Below are 16,744 nucleotides of genomic sequence, written 5' to 3'. Positions count from 1 at the left end.
TACCTCCTTAGCCATTCTTCCTTAGTCACCTTTGGAAGATCCTCTTTCTGATTCACCCTTAAGAGCTGATATTCTGAAGGGCCTTTTTGTATCACTCTGTATGTCTCCCTGATAATCTCAATCATTCCCAGGTTTCCAGTTATCATCTCTAAGTTGATCATTCTCAGATCTGTGTCTCCAGCCATCCCTTTCCTGAGCCTCACATTCTTGTATCCAGCAGCCTTGAATGTCCCATAGATACCTTGAGTTTGACATGTTCAAAATGAAACTCCTTTCTATCGCCTAAAACTTGGTTTTCCTCTTTTTTTCCTATAAGTAAAGCCACTACTATCCACCTAGATGCTCAAGCCCCAAACCTAGGAAACATTCTTACTCCTCCTTTTCCCTCAAAATTACAAGTGCATTTTTGGCTTAGTGGTCTTATTTTATGAATTTATCCTATAGACATCCTTGCATATATACAAAGTAATGATGTGCAAGGTTATTCATTGTAGCATGTTTTGGAATAACAAAAGATTAGAAACAACCGAGGTATGCATCTGTAGAGACTGACTAGATAAAACAATGGGACATCTGTACTTTGGAATACTATCATGTGACTGTAAAAATGATTGAGGAAGCTCTCTGTGTACTGAAAAGATCTGAAGGATATGATGTTAAATGAAAAAGCAAGAAACAAAACAGGAGGTATATACTTTTATTTAATAAAGGGGAACAAATGGTAATACATTATATTTGCATAAAAAAAACACTGGAAGGATGAGGAAGAAACTAATGAACCACGTTACTGTCAAAATTTAGACAGATTATCAGATGGGAAGCTTCTTATGTGATCATGTTCAAGTTCAAACCAAGCTTTCAAAGTAAGTTCTCAGTTAAGCTGAGAGCATGTTCTGAATCAGTGTTGTCTATATTTAGGTTTTTGATGTCAGGAATATCTCCTATTTTTCTTGTGATCACATTCCAGCCTTTAGCTAGTATTTTACCTACCTTGCTTATGTGTAACAACCATTAATTAACCTTTCCTGTTTCCTGTGCCACACAGGTCATCTCTCTAGAATCATAACCACTTGTGGTGTGTTTGGAATTGACTTCCCTCACTCCTAATGTAGTAACAAGTCTGACGATGTCTGCTGTTGGCTTTTGATTTCATTTGTTTGGTTTTAGGAATGATTTTTTTCTTCTAAAAATAGTGTAGCATTAGAAATTATCCAGCCATCCAGTATATATGTTTAACACATCTTCTGTATTAAAGAGGAAATATATTTATATAGCTCACTTATTTGCAAGGGCTTTGGACCATTGATATTCTTTTCTTTTTTTTATTGAGGTGTAATTGACATATTGGTTTCAGGTGTACAACATAATGATTTGATATTTGTATATATTGTGAAACGATCACCACAATAAGTCTAGTTAATATCCATCACCATACAGTTACAAAAATTTTTTTCCTGTGATGAGAACTTTTAAGAGCTATTCTTGTATGGCAGTTATATCTCAATTAAAAAAAAGACAAAACAGACATTAAGTTTATCCTTTCGCAAGATAAATTACTCTAAAGCTATCAAAATTCCCATCTCTAGTTTTAAAAATTGTATGGCATAGAAGGAAGATGTGATTCCAATTTATTCAGACGGGTATTTTGATCCAGCTTCCTCTTTGGATGCAACACCCACTAAAATCTTCAAAGCAGTGTTAGGAAGAATATTCTTTATCTTGTCAATAAGTAAATAAAAAAAGATCTACTCTCTTGACACCTTTCAAAAATGCAACACAGTATTATTAACTGTTGTCACCATGTTGTACATGGACCATTGGTATTCTTTAATTATCAATTAAAAATCTAGAAATTCAAAATTCATGTAATTGGAATAATTTGCCATTAGTATGCCTAGCTTTCTTAACTTTTGTTTTATGTGCATTTAGAGGAGCTCTTCATAGGGGGACAGAATCAATAGGGTATATGTATCAAGAATTGCTTACTTTATGAGTAACAAACCTAACGTATGATAATTGGAAATTTTGTGTGTGCATTTTTAGCATGCTCTCAAAACAAAAAGTCGATTACCAAGGCAGTTTATAACAATACAAAATGCTAGTGTTTGTTATAATAGTTTCTTTTTTATGTTGTTGCTTTTATTGTTTTCAGAATATTAAAAGTTGGCTATAATAATACTTAAATTAAAAAAAAATTCACTGCAGTTTTTTATTTCACTCTGAAGACCAGTTGCCGACTGTCTGTCGTTTTTGTTTTTCTAAAGGTGTTCTTAAGGATTATTTAAGAGAACTTCCTTCTCCTCTGATAACAAAGCAGCTTTATGAGGCTGTATTAGATGCAATGGCAAAAAATCCTTTGAAAATGTCATCAAGTGGTTGTGAGAATGACCTCAGCGACTCTAAGTACACTGTTGACCTGCTGGATCGTCTGCCTGATGTTGAGAAGGTAAGCGTAGTTGTTGTACATTTTTCCTGAAAGCCAGTTAATGAATTATGTAGTCAGCTCCAGAACTACAAATAATTTTTTAGGTATTTGACATTTGTGGCACTCATGAATTTAAGCTCTGCCTTTACTAAAGTCTCCTTAAACAGCATAAATCTAGAAACTACTTCTTAAACAGAATAAATCTAGAAAATAATTTTATCTTTTCTGTATATGATTTTAGTCTACGTACAATACTCCCTATAAATTTTTAAAGAGAATAGTTATTATTAAAATAATATATGTTTATTATAGAAAAATTGGGAAGATATAGAAAAGAATAGAAAATTGCAATTATTAATATCCAAAGGCAACTATGCTTAACATTTTGGTCTATTTCCTTTTAATATTTTAAAAATATGGTAACTGTTTTAGTGCACATGGCTTGGCCTCAAAATTTAAGCAACCCTCACCACCACCATTTCCTTCCTTCTTGCCTCTTCCCATTTGCCGCCTCCCCACAATCTAAATCTTGGGACCAGGATCTTTAGGTATGCCTACAACAGAGACAGAAGGATGGCTGGGTCTGAGGAACCAATCTTAGCCTAACTTTAGCTGTTGTTTCTTAGGACAAAAGGGAAAGTAAGAGAGAGAGATGAGGCTGGATTTGTCCACATGAGACTCACTTTGCACATATTTCTTATCATGTGAGGGTAGAAAGTGCAAGAGTGAGTGCAGGAATGTTAAGGTAGGAACATAAGCCCAGAAACTTCATTCACAAGTTTACTGTAGTCTTCTGAATGTCCTTGCTCTGTCCAATTAAATTAGCAATTGTTACTCCTTTGGGTGGGGGGAGGGGAACAGCTACAAACAGATGGGCAGAAGCAGAAGGGTGGGATGAAGGGGTAGAAATATTCTGTCTCCAATACAGGGTAAAATTGTCAGTGTCATTTTACTTATAAGTGAAGAAATGAGTGTCAGGGAATTTCAGTCACTTGCCTAAGGTTATATAGCTTTTCTGAGTGTTGTAGTCTGTCACATGAATTTAGGTCTTTCCGTCCCTAAAGCTCACGCTATTAATATCCTTTCTAAAAAGGCTGCAAAATATACCATTGAGTGGACTTGACATAATTTGTCACTATTTTGTATAGTGTTTAGGTTTTGAACTTATTTGTATATATTTGTACACAGAGATTTCTTTTCAGTTAGAATTACTTATTTAGAATCTCAGAGTGGAATTGCTGATTTAACTGATGTGAACATTTTAAGCGTCTTACTACGTTTTCATATTACTTTTCAAAAGGAACACAACAATTACATTTTTTGTCTCATCTTATTTAGTAGATCAGAAGAAGATTTTCTTATTAATAAATAAAGTTGCATTTCTTGGTTTGCTGTTGAGATTGAACTCAATATATTTAACCAGTTGTGGTTGAGTGTGTGTGTGCTGTTCACAATATAACATGGTGATAATAGCCTTAAGAAGTCAATGTATGTGGAGTCCCACTTGTGTTAGGAAATGTAGGGTGAATGGAAAAGAGGAACAAATATTATTTACACTGTTTTTGGATTCACATATTTGACTGGTTTTGATTTCAAAATATCAATTATAGTCTTCTCTAGCTTTCATTCTCTCTTTATTCCTTCCCTTCACAGCCAAACATTGAAAGAATGCTTATCCCAGCTGACATCACTTCTTCACCACTCATTTACTACTCAGTGCATTGCAACCTGGCTTCCACCCCATCTCTCTGGACTTGTTCTTGCCAGGGTTACTAATGACCTTCTAATCGCCAAATCCATTTGTCACTTTTGGCTCCAGAAATAACATGTCATTTTGATTTTTTCTTTTTTTATGATTTTTTAAAGTTACAGTTTTTGTCATTTGTTTCTTCAATACAGTTATGAAGAAGAAATTACCCACTCATTTTATTTGTTAAATGATTGATTATGTGCCACTACTTCAAAAACATTCCGTGCCGTAATTGCGTAAACCTAATTTAATAACCATTCTACTTCTTGAGCAAACACCCCTTACTTGAGCAAATGAGTAAGCATTCTTCAATGATTAAAAAATAGAGTATTTTTTTAATAAATTTTTCTTTCATTTCAAACTATACTATTCTTCCCTTTTCCATGGTTTATCTACTTAAAATTATTTATAACTTAAGAAGCACATTGGCATTTTTCCTAATCTGGATCATGATAGAACCTGGCCATGTTCTGAAATGGTTACCTTCCTAGATTTAAGGATAGTAGTCCCCTACTTATGATTACAGAATTTATCTGTACTTAAAAATGAACACTCTTACCCTAGTTCCCTTTCCATCACAGCCTTTGCTGTGGTCATTTTAGAGGAGAGGAGAGAGGAAAATGGTATATTTTCCTAGGGACTCTAGCTGAAATTTGGAATGCCTTCTTGAGCATTTTTGGGGGTTTTTTTGGTGAAGAAGATTGGCCCTGAGCCAAAATCTGTGGCCAATCTTCCTCTTTTTGCCCAAGGAAGATTGTTGCTGAACTAACATCTGTGCCAGTCTTCCTCTATTTTTTGTATATGGGATGCTGCCACAGCATGGCTTGGTGAGCAGTGTGTAGGTCCGTGCCTGGGATCTGAACCCACAAACCTCGGGCTGCCGAAGCAGAGTGCAAGAATTTAACCATGAGGCCACCAGGCTGGCCCCATGAGCATTTTATAAAGAATATATATTTTAACCATTTAATAGATGAGATTATGTTGTTGGAACCTAAGGGTCCTGTGTAACATTTCTATAAGAAAATATATTTCAAGTTCCAAAAATCCAACTTACAAGCACATCTTTGAAACAAACTTTTTAAAAGTGACAGGATGCCTGTCTGTATTTTCTGCTATAAATTGTGTCCTTGAATTTGCCCCTGTATAACTCCATTAAGTGAAATTTAATTTAATTTAATTTAGGCGAGTCTAACGATGTTGTTGGATCACTTGAAATTGGTGGCTTCTTATTATGAAGTGAATAAGATGACCTGTCAGAATCTGGCCGTGTGCTTTGGACCAGTATTATTGAGTCAGAGGCAAGAGACTTCCACCCATAACAACAGAGTCTTTACTGATTCAGAAGAACTTGCAAGTGCTTTGGATTTTAAAAAACATATTGAAGTTCTTCATTACTTACTTCAACTCTGGCCAGGTAAATACTTCTATGGACATATTTTTCTCTTTCAATGATAGGGTGTTTGAATTAGCTTTAAATATTAATTAGCACTAAATTAGCCTTAGTTTGAATTAGCATTAAATATGCCCATATATGTTTGAAGAAAATCTTTTCTAGATTTTGCTTTTTCAAACAGTTGTGAATTGATACCTGCCCTTTAGATTTCTCCATCTAAAGTTTCTGCTTTTGCTGATAATATTATAAACATATAGATCAGTGTACACATTTGGGATCTGGTCGGATCTGGATTTGAATGCTGATTGTGTCACTTATTAGCAGTCTGACCTTGGGCAAGTTCCTTAACATCTTAGAGCCTCAGTATCATCTTTTGTCACAAGGATTTAATAATATGTTTATAGGGCTTACAAAATGATTAAATGAAAAAACGTAACGTGCTCAGAACAGCTTTTGGCACTTAATAGGTACTCAGAAAATGTTAATTTCTTTACTCTTCTCATTTTTGGTCCAATGGGTATGAAGCAGAATTTGTGTTTCTCCTTTAATCGTTTCTTCCTGACATCTGTACTGTATTCATGGTCATTCTTCCTATTATCCAGGCTCAAATTAACAGTTATTTTTGATCTTTCTCTCTTTCTTATTCATCCCTTATTCCAGTCAATAACAAAAGACGGACAGTTATTTTCCTAATATATCTCTTATATAGTTTCAGAGCTAAAAGGAATATGGATTTAGTTAGATGTTTTACAAAGGATGCTGTATCTAAGTTCCAAAATTTTTATCCTTTAGTAACCTCTGCTCCCCTCCCCCACCCAGCATAATCCCAGAGGTGAAAGTACTAGATGCTTGGTGTAGCACTGTGGTAAAGGGCTTGGGCCCTGGAGCCAGGCTTGAATTCAGATCTGGGTTGTGGCGCTCACCAGCAGTGTGGGCTCAGGCAAATATTTAATTCCTTAAGCTTCAGTTTGCTTCTCTATAGATAGCGCCTACCTCAGTGTTGAAGAATTATCTAGATAGAGCATCTAAGGCAACGAGCACACTGCTTAGTGTAAAGTGAGCCCTCAGTAAATGTGCTTTGTTACTCATTTGTTTATATGCGAAGGATAGACCAAAGTACAAAGGAATGCTTGATTTGCTCTTTTAAAATACGTAAATCTAATTAATTTTAAAGAGTCAATTAAAAATAAAGCTAATAGAAGTTTTCAACTTTTAAGTTTGGAGAGTGAAAATTTTTGCTTTCTTTTAAACACAAGCTTAAAAAGTATTTCTAATTTATATTTGAACTGAAGTAGTGCATATTTTTAATTATTTAAAAATCCTGAATCAAGATTCTCTGGATAATTGATCTGATTTCTGCATTTGGTACTCAAGATAAGGGATCTGTCAGGTTAAAGTTTTAAATGTACGTTTCCTAGCTTTTCCTAGAACTGCTTTAATTCTAATAAACATCAGGAATTGCAAGAGGAGCCATCTTCTCATTCTAATCACAAATAAAATAAAAGTTAATATCATTAAGTTTACCGTCAGTACTTGAGTTCTTTATCAGTTCTGTATCAGAGGTTAATATCATTTCATTATTTTGTAATAGCCGCCTTAATTTGGGGTATAGGAGCAAAAACTCACCTTATATCCTATGTTATAGAAAAGGCAGGTTCAGATTTCAGATTCACTCTATTTCAATGACAACCTTAAACAACTGATTGCTAGCGAATAGCACCTTATTCCAAAGATTTGTGTTGTTGGATTTAAAAATAACTGCTGCCTTTCCATAACCGGTTATTTTCTTTAGCTGTAGTACCTGAGACAAAGGACAGACAGGGCAGAAAGATGAGAGGGAACAGCAGTTGGTTTTGCCCTCTAAATCATTTGCTTTTTTAGTCAAGAAAAGGCAGAAATCAAGCAGAGGTAATGCAGTCACTGAGCCTGAGAAAGTTGATGTTGCTGTAGAGAGTGGGCCATACCTGGCATGTTAACTTGGCGAGCGCCCACCTCTGTGCATTCAGTGGAAGGTTTTGGCTCTCCTTGCTATGCATCTCTTACTTATTTTTCTTTTTGGAATTTCCCCCACTCCCAAGATAAAAAGAGTTGATTCCACCCTTCCCCCGCCCACCTTCCTTTTTATTTTCTTAGTTTTTCTTTTTGTGGTATTTTCTGTTTTTTAATTTTGGGCAAGAATATAATTTGCTTTGAGCTTTCTATTTGAAAAATCTTGTCTTAAAGTGATGAGGTAGAACCCTAGTACCTTGGCGCTGAAAGGTGAAAACCGTCCTGCCATTGGTTTGTCAGAGTGTCTTCTGCCAAACCCTAAGGTTCTTCGGAAGCAGCTTTGGGGTCAGATTGACAATAGGTAGGGGAACAAAGTGGAAACACACTTTCTTTTTGACCAGAACAGTCTCATTTAATCTTTTTTATGCATTGAGTTTTTACAAAATTGTTGCTTTTTTGAAAATGGATTTTCTATTTTAAGAAGAATATTGAAAATTAGTAGTAGGCCACCTTTCACTTTACAGATGGGGAAATAGCTTTAGAGAGAGCGTAACTCCTAGACCAGCTGTTTGCTGTGTCACCTTTTGCATGATGAGTAGATTTAGGGCAGGATTTTTTGGAAAAGCTATACATTTTTTGCTAATCCTTTTTGTTTTATTTTTCTCAGTAAACTAAGCTTCATGAGGTCAAGGTCTATATTTTGCTTATTCTTGTACTCCCAGATCCTAACAGAATACTTGACACTAACTAGACATTCAATATATTCTGTTAAATAAGGTAATTATGCTATAGAGAAAAGGTTAATAAAGCGTTAATTAAAAATTTAAATCTTTTGGTAGAAAAGATAAGAAAATTAAGGTTCTTAGTAGTTATCATTAGACTTTGAAACTTTTTCAGCAACCTTATAGACTACATTTTTCATTTTATTCTGTTGAGGAGTAGTCAACAGCGCTGGGAAAACCAGAACTTTTCTTTTGGGGTTAAGATTAGCCATTTTCTCTGCATTATTTAATAGGAAACCATTCCACTATCATTAGTTTAAAAAGCCAGTGAAGTTGATTTTTCAGAAATTGAATTTTAATATAAAAGATATAAAATATCATAATTGGTTTCTTAATGTTTTCCAAGAAAATATACAAAAAGAATGTTCGAATAGGGACGTGGTTAAACAACTTTAAGCAACTGGCAACAAAATGAATCTGGGTTTATCTAAGAAGAACAGGAATAGCACAGAAAATGAAGGGAGAGAAGCAAGGAGGCTTAGTGGAGAGAAGCAGCTAGAGGAGAAAAAGGAGTGTGAATAATTGAGCAGGGGAATCCATTCTACAGTTACATCAGTGAATGGCATGGGACATTCTGCATTAATACGGTTATTAAAGATCAGTTTAAAGTAAATATCAGACTTTTATTTTCTAGAAAACTTTAGATCAAGAGCCTGTAGCTATTCATAATGATATACAATAACCATCATAAAAATGCAGATAAATAGAAATGTTAAAAACATCCCTGTATACAAGTATCAAGCATTTTAATAAAATCTAAGTAAAAAAAATTACTTGATCTCTGGAAAACGTTATGGATATAACTGCAAGTCTGGAAAACTAGAACCTCATACATGTTTGTTTTATTTTTCAGTTATCTTATTTTGTACAATAGGCAGCAAGCATTCGTTATATGTTGGAATGTAAAGTTGGTGCATTATCACTGATAATATGTTCCCTTTATCTTAGTGAAGGGAAGTATAAATGGAGAGGCACTTATTAATGGGGAATAAACAAGCAGAAAGAGAAACGTATTATGGACAACATTTAATAACTATTCCTCAACATTTAAATTAAGTCCATTTTATATGCAGAATAGCCTTAGACAAATGTTGTGTTCAATATACTAAACAAAAAAGTAAGTGGTAAAGCCTTGGTTTGTTATGAAGTAACATGTGTCTCAGTGGTAATCTGTGTGGCCAGTACAATGCATACTCTTAGAAGAAATTAGTCTTAGTATGAGGAATGCTTTTTGAGATTGTTAGATACCTAATCAGAATGGGAAAATAAAATATCTGTACTATTTTCAGGCCGTAAATGAAGACTATTAGTAGCTAATGCTGTATAATCAAACTCAGGTAATAAGTAGTCAAGTCTAGTATTCTTGCATTTTATCAAAGTGAAATTTGGGCTGCTTAGTAAAGTAAATTATGACTCTGCTGCTAATAGAATTGCAAAAAAACACAAAGGTCAGAACTTTTAGAGTGAGCACTTTAGATGCCTTTGCCTTATTTAGATGTTTGCAGACGAAGGAACTTTGTTTTGTTTTGTTTGTACACCAACATGCCTTGCCTGCTTTTTGCTGTGGCTTTTAATTTAGAAGGAGCTACCAGCTTAGCTACTGTTTGAATTATAGCTAGATAATAATTAACTTGCACAGGAAGTTAATCAATGTTGGAAATTTGGTTTGTTTTGGGATGTTATGATATAGCATGAATTAGCACCACTGAACATTCTACTAGCTTCTGTCCCTAATCTTAATTATGTCTGGTGATAGAAAAAATAATTGTGGAATGCTTTCTTCTGATAGTGTGCATGTTTTTTGTTTTATTGCATGTTTGTAGTTGATTATTAAATGGCTTATCTTTAGCTCTGTTTTTTTAAGGTCCGTTGGATTACTGTTACTAAAGCAAGTTTATTGTTTGTTTCCAGTGCAGCATTTAACTGTTAAAGAATCAACAGACAATTTGTTCCCAGAGCAGAAGTCTTCTCTAAATTATATGAGGCAGAAGAAAGAACGACCTTACCTGTTAAATTTGAGTGGTACTGAGTCATCAAGAGTACTTAGGCCCAGGCAAACCAGATTAGACAGTCCTCTTAGCAATCGCTATGCAGGGGACTGGAGCAGCTGTGGAGAGAACTACTTTTTAAATACGAAAGAACATTTAAATGATGTGGATTATGATGATGTCCCTTCTGAAGATGGAGAAAATTGTAGCAAAATGTATGGACCAGGTATAGTGATTGAACAGCCAAGTCCCGTGTCCAAGGAGTGCACATTGCAGACATATTTGACAATGCAGACAGTTGAGTCTACAGCAGATCGAAAAGCCAATCTCAAAGATCTACAAGAAAGTATTGACACTTTGATTGGAAATCTGGAGCGTGAGCTCAACAAAAACAAGCTTAATATGAGTGTGTGAGATTGAGAGTTTTTATTTGGTTTTTCATAATACTTTAACCTGTCAAATCAATCTTTCTCACTTTCTTATACCTCTCACAGTGACGTTTTTCTTACTTTACTCTTGAAACCTTCAATTAGTTTCTAAGTTCATGTGATTCAATTAACAACTATTCATTATTAGAATTTTTACTTATCTCATTAGAAAATTTTTCTTGGGGTAAAGATAACATGGACTTCTTGAGGGTATTTTAATGAATCTTGCCAATTTTTTGGAGATAACTTTTAAATGCACTTGTAAGGTTCAGAGAAGTTATTAGCCCCTTAAGATTTCTGTACTTTCTAGGAACTGCTCTTCTGTAGCTGAAATAGATGTTTCCTTTAGGGGAATGCTGCAGCTGCGCAGTCTGATTTGCGGTATGAGTCCATGTACACTGCAACATCATTGATCAGATTTCATTTGCAATGCAAATGCTGCTATAAGAAAACCTTCTTATAAATAAAAGTAAAATTATACAAATATTAATGTATTAACATTCCGTAATTATTTAAATGCTTATAAAATTAAATATTTTTATAATCCTGAAAATATGTATATATTTATAAGTGCCTATATGTAAAGGTAGTAGAATGGGGAGAGGGATTTGCTGCAGAATCACATGTATCTTTAAAGTATATATGTCATGAGGCCAAAATTATTAGCTTAAAATATCTTTTTCAGGGAAGGAACTTTTAAGTTAAAGGAGGAGCTGTACAGAAACACTTGAACCAAAACACTAGAAGCATCTGAATAGAAATAATAGACTTTCTTTTTTTGATTCACTGAAAGTCACAATATCCCCAGTGAGAAGTCATCTTTTAAATTGAAATCCTCTAACTTCTTAAGGGATTAAGTGCCCAGATTTCTGCACTAGGAACTTAGATTAAAATAATCTTTACCTATTCTATGCATTTTTATGTTCTGCTTTATAAAACAAAGTAATTATACTTAAAATGTATTTATTTGTAGTAGTGCATTTATAACAATGACTTTATAATTACCCTCATTTGTTTCTAAAGAAATCTTGCCAGCATACTACATGTTATTGATTTTTAAAAGATAACTTATTTTGGCTAAGTATATCTACAAGGTAGTCATTATAGTAATCACTGCAGTGTTTGAAAATGTAAACTGAGAAGTCTTTTTTATTAAATTGGAATGTATTTTTTTAACTTTTATACCCACAGAATGTGTAATTTTTTTAAATTATAAATAAAATTTGAATTACCAACTTAAAGACATAGCAGCCATTAAAAAAACTGACTTCTTGATGTTTTCCTAAACATTGAAGTATTTAACTATTTCTATGCAATATAGGTTGGTAAATGGAACACCTCGTTATTTAATTTGAAAACTCAATTGTTAAAAAAACAGATAAAGAACTATTTTTATATGAAATTTTCACTTTTTAAAGCTTTGTATAGCAATTCAGAAGAATACCAAAAGAGTATGTGACAGGTATGTATGTTGAGTAAACAGTCAAAAGAAATGTACTTCAGGTGTTTTGTGGGAGGACTGTCTCGGTCTTCTTCCCTTTGTTTGCTTTATCATGTCTGTTGGATGAACTGAATACGATGTTCCAGCAATGTGAACGTTTTATTAAAATATTATAAGCTTGGTGTCATGCTATTAATTATCATAATGAGTTTAAGGATCATTTCTCTTAAGGTCCTTCTTTTTAAACCAACATGTTAAAGTATTAGACCATCATTTAGTATCCATAAATGTATGTAATAACATCTTTTTGTCCAAAATTGAGTTTTCCAGAATCTGAAATACTTTAAGGGCCACACTTACTTTGTTATATAATTTTGGATGGGAATAGTTTTAAAATGAATCTCTGCTCTCTTACATAGAAAATACTACACAGTTTTTGTTGTCTAAATCACCAAGTCGTAACTATAAACCTTTTATTGACTCACCTGTATTCAGTAGTGCTCAATAAGTTTATGCCTTTATTTTAAATGGCCTTTCACTTCAAATCTTTTTTGTTTTTATACCTGCTTTTTATAAACTCCTGAGGTCTTCCTAGACTGTTAGGCTGTCAACTGGCATTCCCTTCCAAGACTACCAGCCCTAATGTTTTTAAGGATTCAAACAATTTTAATTTTAGTGCATGTCCCTGAAGAAAAATCTTAAAACAGTTCGGACGGATAGAAAATAAAAAGTAGAAGTGCTCTCGCTGCCCTCCACGCCAAGCTCACGTTTCCGAGGTAATGGCCGCTTCTTGTTCTTCGGGTAGCTGCCTCCCTCCCTCCAGGGTTATTGCCACTGTTTCTTGGTTTGTCATTGTCTGTTGATTGTCCATTATGGATGATAAGCAGTGTATCTCTCTCCATTCCTCCTCCCCATTTTATGGTTTTAGTTCTTCTTTTGGTTTCCTTTGTAACTTTAGCTAGTAATCTTTATTTCTTGATCCATCAGTTTTAAGCAGTGTCTCTTGACTCCCCACCATTGTGGAAATGACCAACCCTCTGCTTTCTTTCCAACCGATTACTGTCCTTTACCTCCTAACTTCTCTAAGTTACACTCTTAGTTTATATAATAAACATTAATAGATGTATATTATTTTGGGAAACTATACTTGACTTAGGCTTTTCCTTTATATATTGATTCTAAAAACTGCAAATTGACAACTAGCAGTTATGTGCTAGATTATGCAAAAGTATTCACAGGTAAACCAGGTGACTTTGTCTCCTGTATATCCGGTCTTACATCCTGAAGTCTGTGTTGGTTTAAGCAGAATGTTCCAAGCCAGAGGTCAAATGGGTTATTTTATCTTACAGCCATCAACTTCTCTAAATCATGCTGTGTGTTATTTGCTTCATAATTGGGTCATGACTTTTGCAGATTTTTATTTTTCCTGGAGCAAATAAATTGCTCCTTTTTTTGGACAGAAGAAAAATGCTTTCTTCACTATAACACTTATTTTATACTATTGAATTACCAGATTTGTTCAGAGTGCTTTTGGCTCTCAACCTGAGATTTCTAATACATATTCTTGCCTTTGTATATTTTTCTTTGACAGAAGAAAAATATCTTCTTCACTATAACCCTGAGATCATTTTAAGGTTCTTAATCAAGTCTATCAGACTTGGACAAAGTAACTTTTAGCTGTCATCCTGGGATATATATTTTTTGCACTCCTATGTTCTGCTTTGTTTTGTATCCCACTCTTTCTGGATTTCGTTTTCTTTGTTTGCTGAAGTATATTATAAGTACTTCCCCCCTGACACACACAAAAAGGGTGCATGGGAGATAAACTCTGAGTCCTTGCATGTCTGACAAGGCCTTTATTTCTTCCCCTTACCTCATTTTGATTGGACCTGCAGTTCTAGGTTCAAACTCATTTTCCGTTAGAACTTTGAAGGCATTTCTCCTCTTTAATCTTCTAGCATCCAGTTTTGCAGTGATTCAGGCGAGAGAGATGGTGATTCAGACCAGGCAAGAAGCAATAGAGGTGGCAAGAAATTGTTGTATTCTACGTATATTTTGGAAGTAGGAGCCAAAAGAATCTGCCAGTGGACTCTGAAAGAAGTAAGGCCTGAGCATCTGAAGGATGGAGTTACCATCAGATGACATGGAGATGACTCGTATTTTTTAAATGAGCTCCTTGTAGTGGATGTTGTTATTAATATATTAGTTATCAAAATGCCTTATAGTGTCCTGTTAACTGTAAGTACTAATGCTCCTGCACTGGTAATGATGTCCGTAGAGTCATTGCAGGAATAAGAAAGCAGGAAGACTTCATATGGATCTAAGCAAAGTTCCACATTGTAGCTGTCTTTGGAAAATTCCGATTGTGTAGCTTTATGTTAGGGACTGTAAAGAAACAGCTTTGGATAGTGGTGTGGTTCCTAAAAAGAATTGTTTCCAGACCACAGAGTGACTATGAGGCGTAGGCTTTTATCATTTAAAAACATCAATTTTTATTTACTTAGATAGTAATAAAGTTTAATTATTATGTTTAATAAGAAAGAGTCATAACTTGAGTCTTACTTACTGACCTAGGACGTTGGTACAAAGAGGAATGCTCCTTGGCTCTTTTCCTTGCCGCATGCTCACTGAATTCAGTAAGGCTCATATTTGATAGACGTTGAGGTGCCAGAAATCAGAGTGCTTGGTTGCATTTGACTCAGCTATAAACTGACTAACTCAGGTAGAAATTGTATTTATTGAAAAAAATAATGTGTCAGACGGAAGGCTATGTTAGGGCGCTGAAAATATTTTGTATCTTGATCTAGGTGGAAGTTTCATAGGTGGTTACATACTTCAGATTTGTGCCCTTTATGGAAGTCATACCTCAATTTTTTTGAGTAATTTTTTTTAATGGGAAAGCTAGAGAAATAGACTTGGAAATAAGCAGAACTAAGAGAAGCTAGGTGATCAGAATGACAGCGACCAAGGCTATGCAACGTTAGGGTACTGCTGTTGCCGCCACTGCCCCCAAACATAGTCCCCATATACAGCACTGGAATTCATTATAAAGCGTCCCTGCTCCTCTGCATCACTGCTGACTCAAAGGCCCTGACAGAAGCATCAGATTGTGCCCCAGCTTCCAGGAGTCAGAGAGCGATGGGCTAGCATCATTTCCCCGAAACTTAAGACAGTGGTAGCTTCTATAAATATAAGAAGGGATGGAGATGCTGAGCAGTGACAAATATCCACACATCCCTAGTCTTCATCTCGCCCTGTTGCCCCCAAATTGGAGTCTTTCTCTCACCCCCATACCCAACCCATCAACCTTCTCTGACTGCTATATGTCCTGAAACTGTGCACTTGTCACTACTTACACCCTTGTCCAAGCCACCAGCATCTCTCAGTCTCTTCCTATTTCATCTCTTTGCTATCACTCTCCCCACTCCACACCCACAATCCATTCCATACATGGAAAATAGCAGTCATTTAAAAAGATAAACCACATCATTTCCTGGGCCTTTTCCCTTGCTCCTTGTGCTCTAGCAACCTTGAGGACCTCATTTCTGTCTTAGGACCTGCACTTGCCATTCTCTGGAAAGCTCTTTCTCCAGATCTTACTTGGGTAGCTCTTTTTTGTCATTTCACTTCTCTGCTCAAATGTCACTTCAGAGGCTGCCTCTGAAAACCCCATCAGTAACCTGCTTTGAGAATTCAGGGGAAAAGATGGAAATTTCTGTTTCTTATAACAAATACCAAAAAGTTACAGTACTATTTGATTAAACGATGGACATCTATAACTTTGGAAAATGTTTACATTTAAATGAAATTAAAGAAGAAAAACTTTTGAAAAGTCTATCCACACCCATTGTTACTGTTTGTCATATCTCCTTGGCTTATTTTCATCAAGGCATTTATCACTACCTGCAATTACCTTGTTTATTTGTTTATTATCTGTGTCCACCCTTCTAGAATGTAATCTCCGTGGCAGCAGGGACCTTGTGTATCTAGTTCATTGCTATATGCCTAGGAGCTATCACATAGAAGATGTTCAGTTAATTATTAATAAATGGATGAATGTAAAGGGATTCCCAGAGAATGGTTGTCTTTTTGTCAGGAAAAGACTAAGGACCATGAGATGCAATGTCTGTAACTTTTCAAAATGTCACTCCTGAGTAATAAATTATTTATGGTTAAGAAAGTAGTCTTTTTTTTATTATTATTAATGACTTGTGTTTCTTTTGGAACTAGGGTTGCCTTGGAAAAATGAGTGACTTAAAAAGTTAGTGGTGTGGTAAATTTCGGGCAATTTTTATAGTTATTTTTTGCTGCAGAGTTGAGTAGAAACAATTATTTAAATGATATGTGTATGAAAGAGTGCATCTCACTGTAGGAAAGGAAGGTCTGTAAAAAAAAACTTTTGTTAAAAGACATCATTTCTTTCTTTACAGAAATCACAAGCAAAAAAGGTCCTCTTAATTTTGGACTGATTCACTTTAATGTACACTTTTTGCTAGAACTAGAAAAACCTATTTTTCACTTTATTAAGAGAAAACATTTTCATAAAGT

General features: G+C 34.8%; 1 protein-coding gene across 1 annotated transcript in view; it reads left to right on the top strand.

The window, feature by feature from the left end:
* SYDE2 (synapse defective Rho GTPase homolog 2) overlaps positions 1-16,367 on the top strand; it is a 48,830-nt gene extending 32,463 nt beyond the window's left edge. The window contains exons 5-7 of the mRNA XM_046645589.1: positions 2,265-2,446; positions 5,358-5,589; positions 10,251-16,367. Coding sequence (XP_046501545.1) covers positions 2,265-2,446; positions 5,358-5,589; positions 10,251-10,741 — 905 coding nt within the window. The 3' untranslated portion in view covers positions 10,742-16,367. The remainder of the gene's footprint in view (positions 1-2,264; positions 2,447-5,357; positions 5,590-10,250) is intronic.
* The last annotated feature ends 377 nt before the right edge of the window (positions 16,368-16,744 follow it).

Source organism: Equus quagga, chromosome 18 (assembly GCF_021613505.1).
Source record: "Equus quagga isolate Etosha38 chromosome 18, UCLA_HA_Equagga_1.0, whole genome shotgun sequence".
Lineage (NCBI taxonomy): Eukaryota > Metazoa > Chordata > Mammalia > Perissodactyla > Equidae > Equus > Equus quagga.
This window is presented reverse-complemented; position numbering and strand designations above follow the sequence as displayed.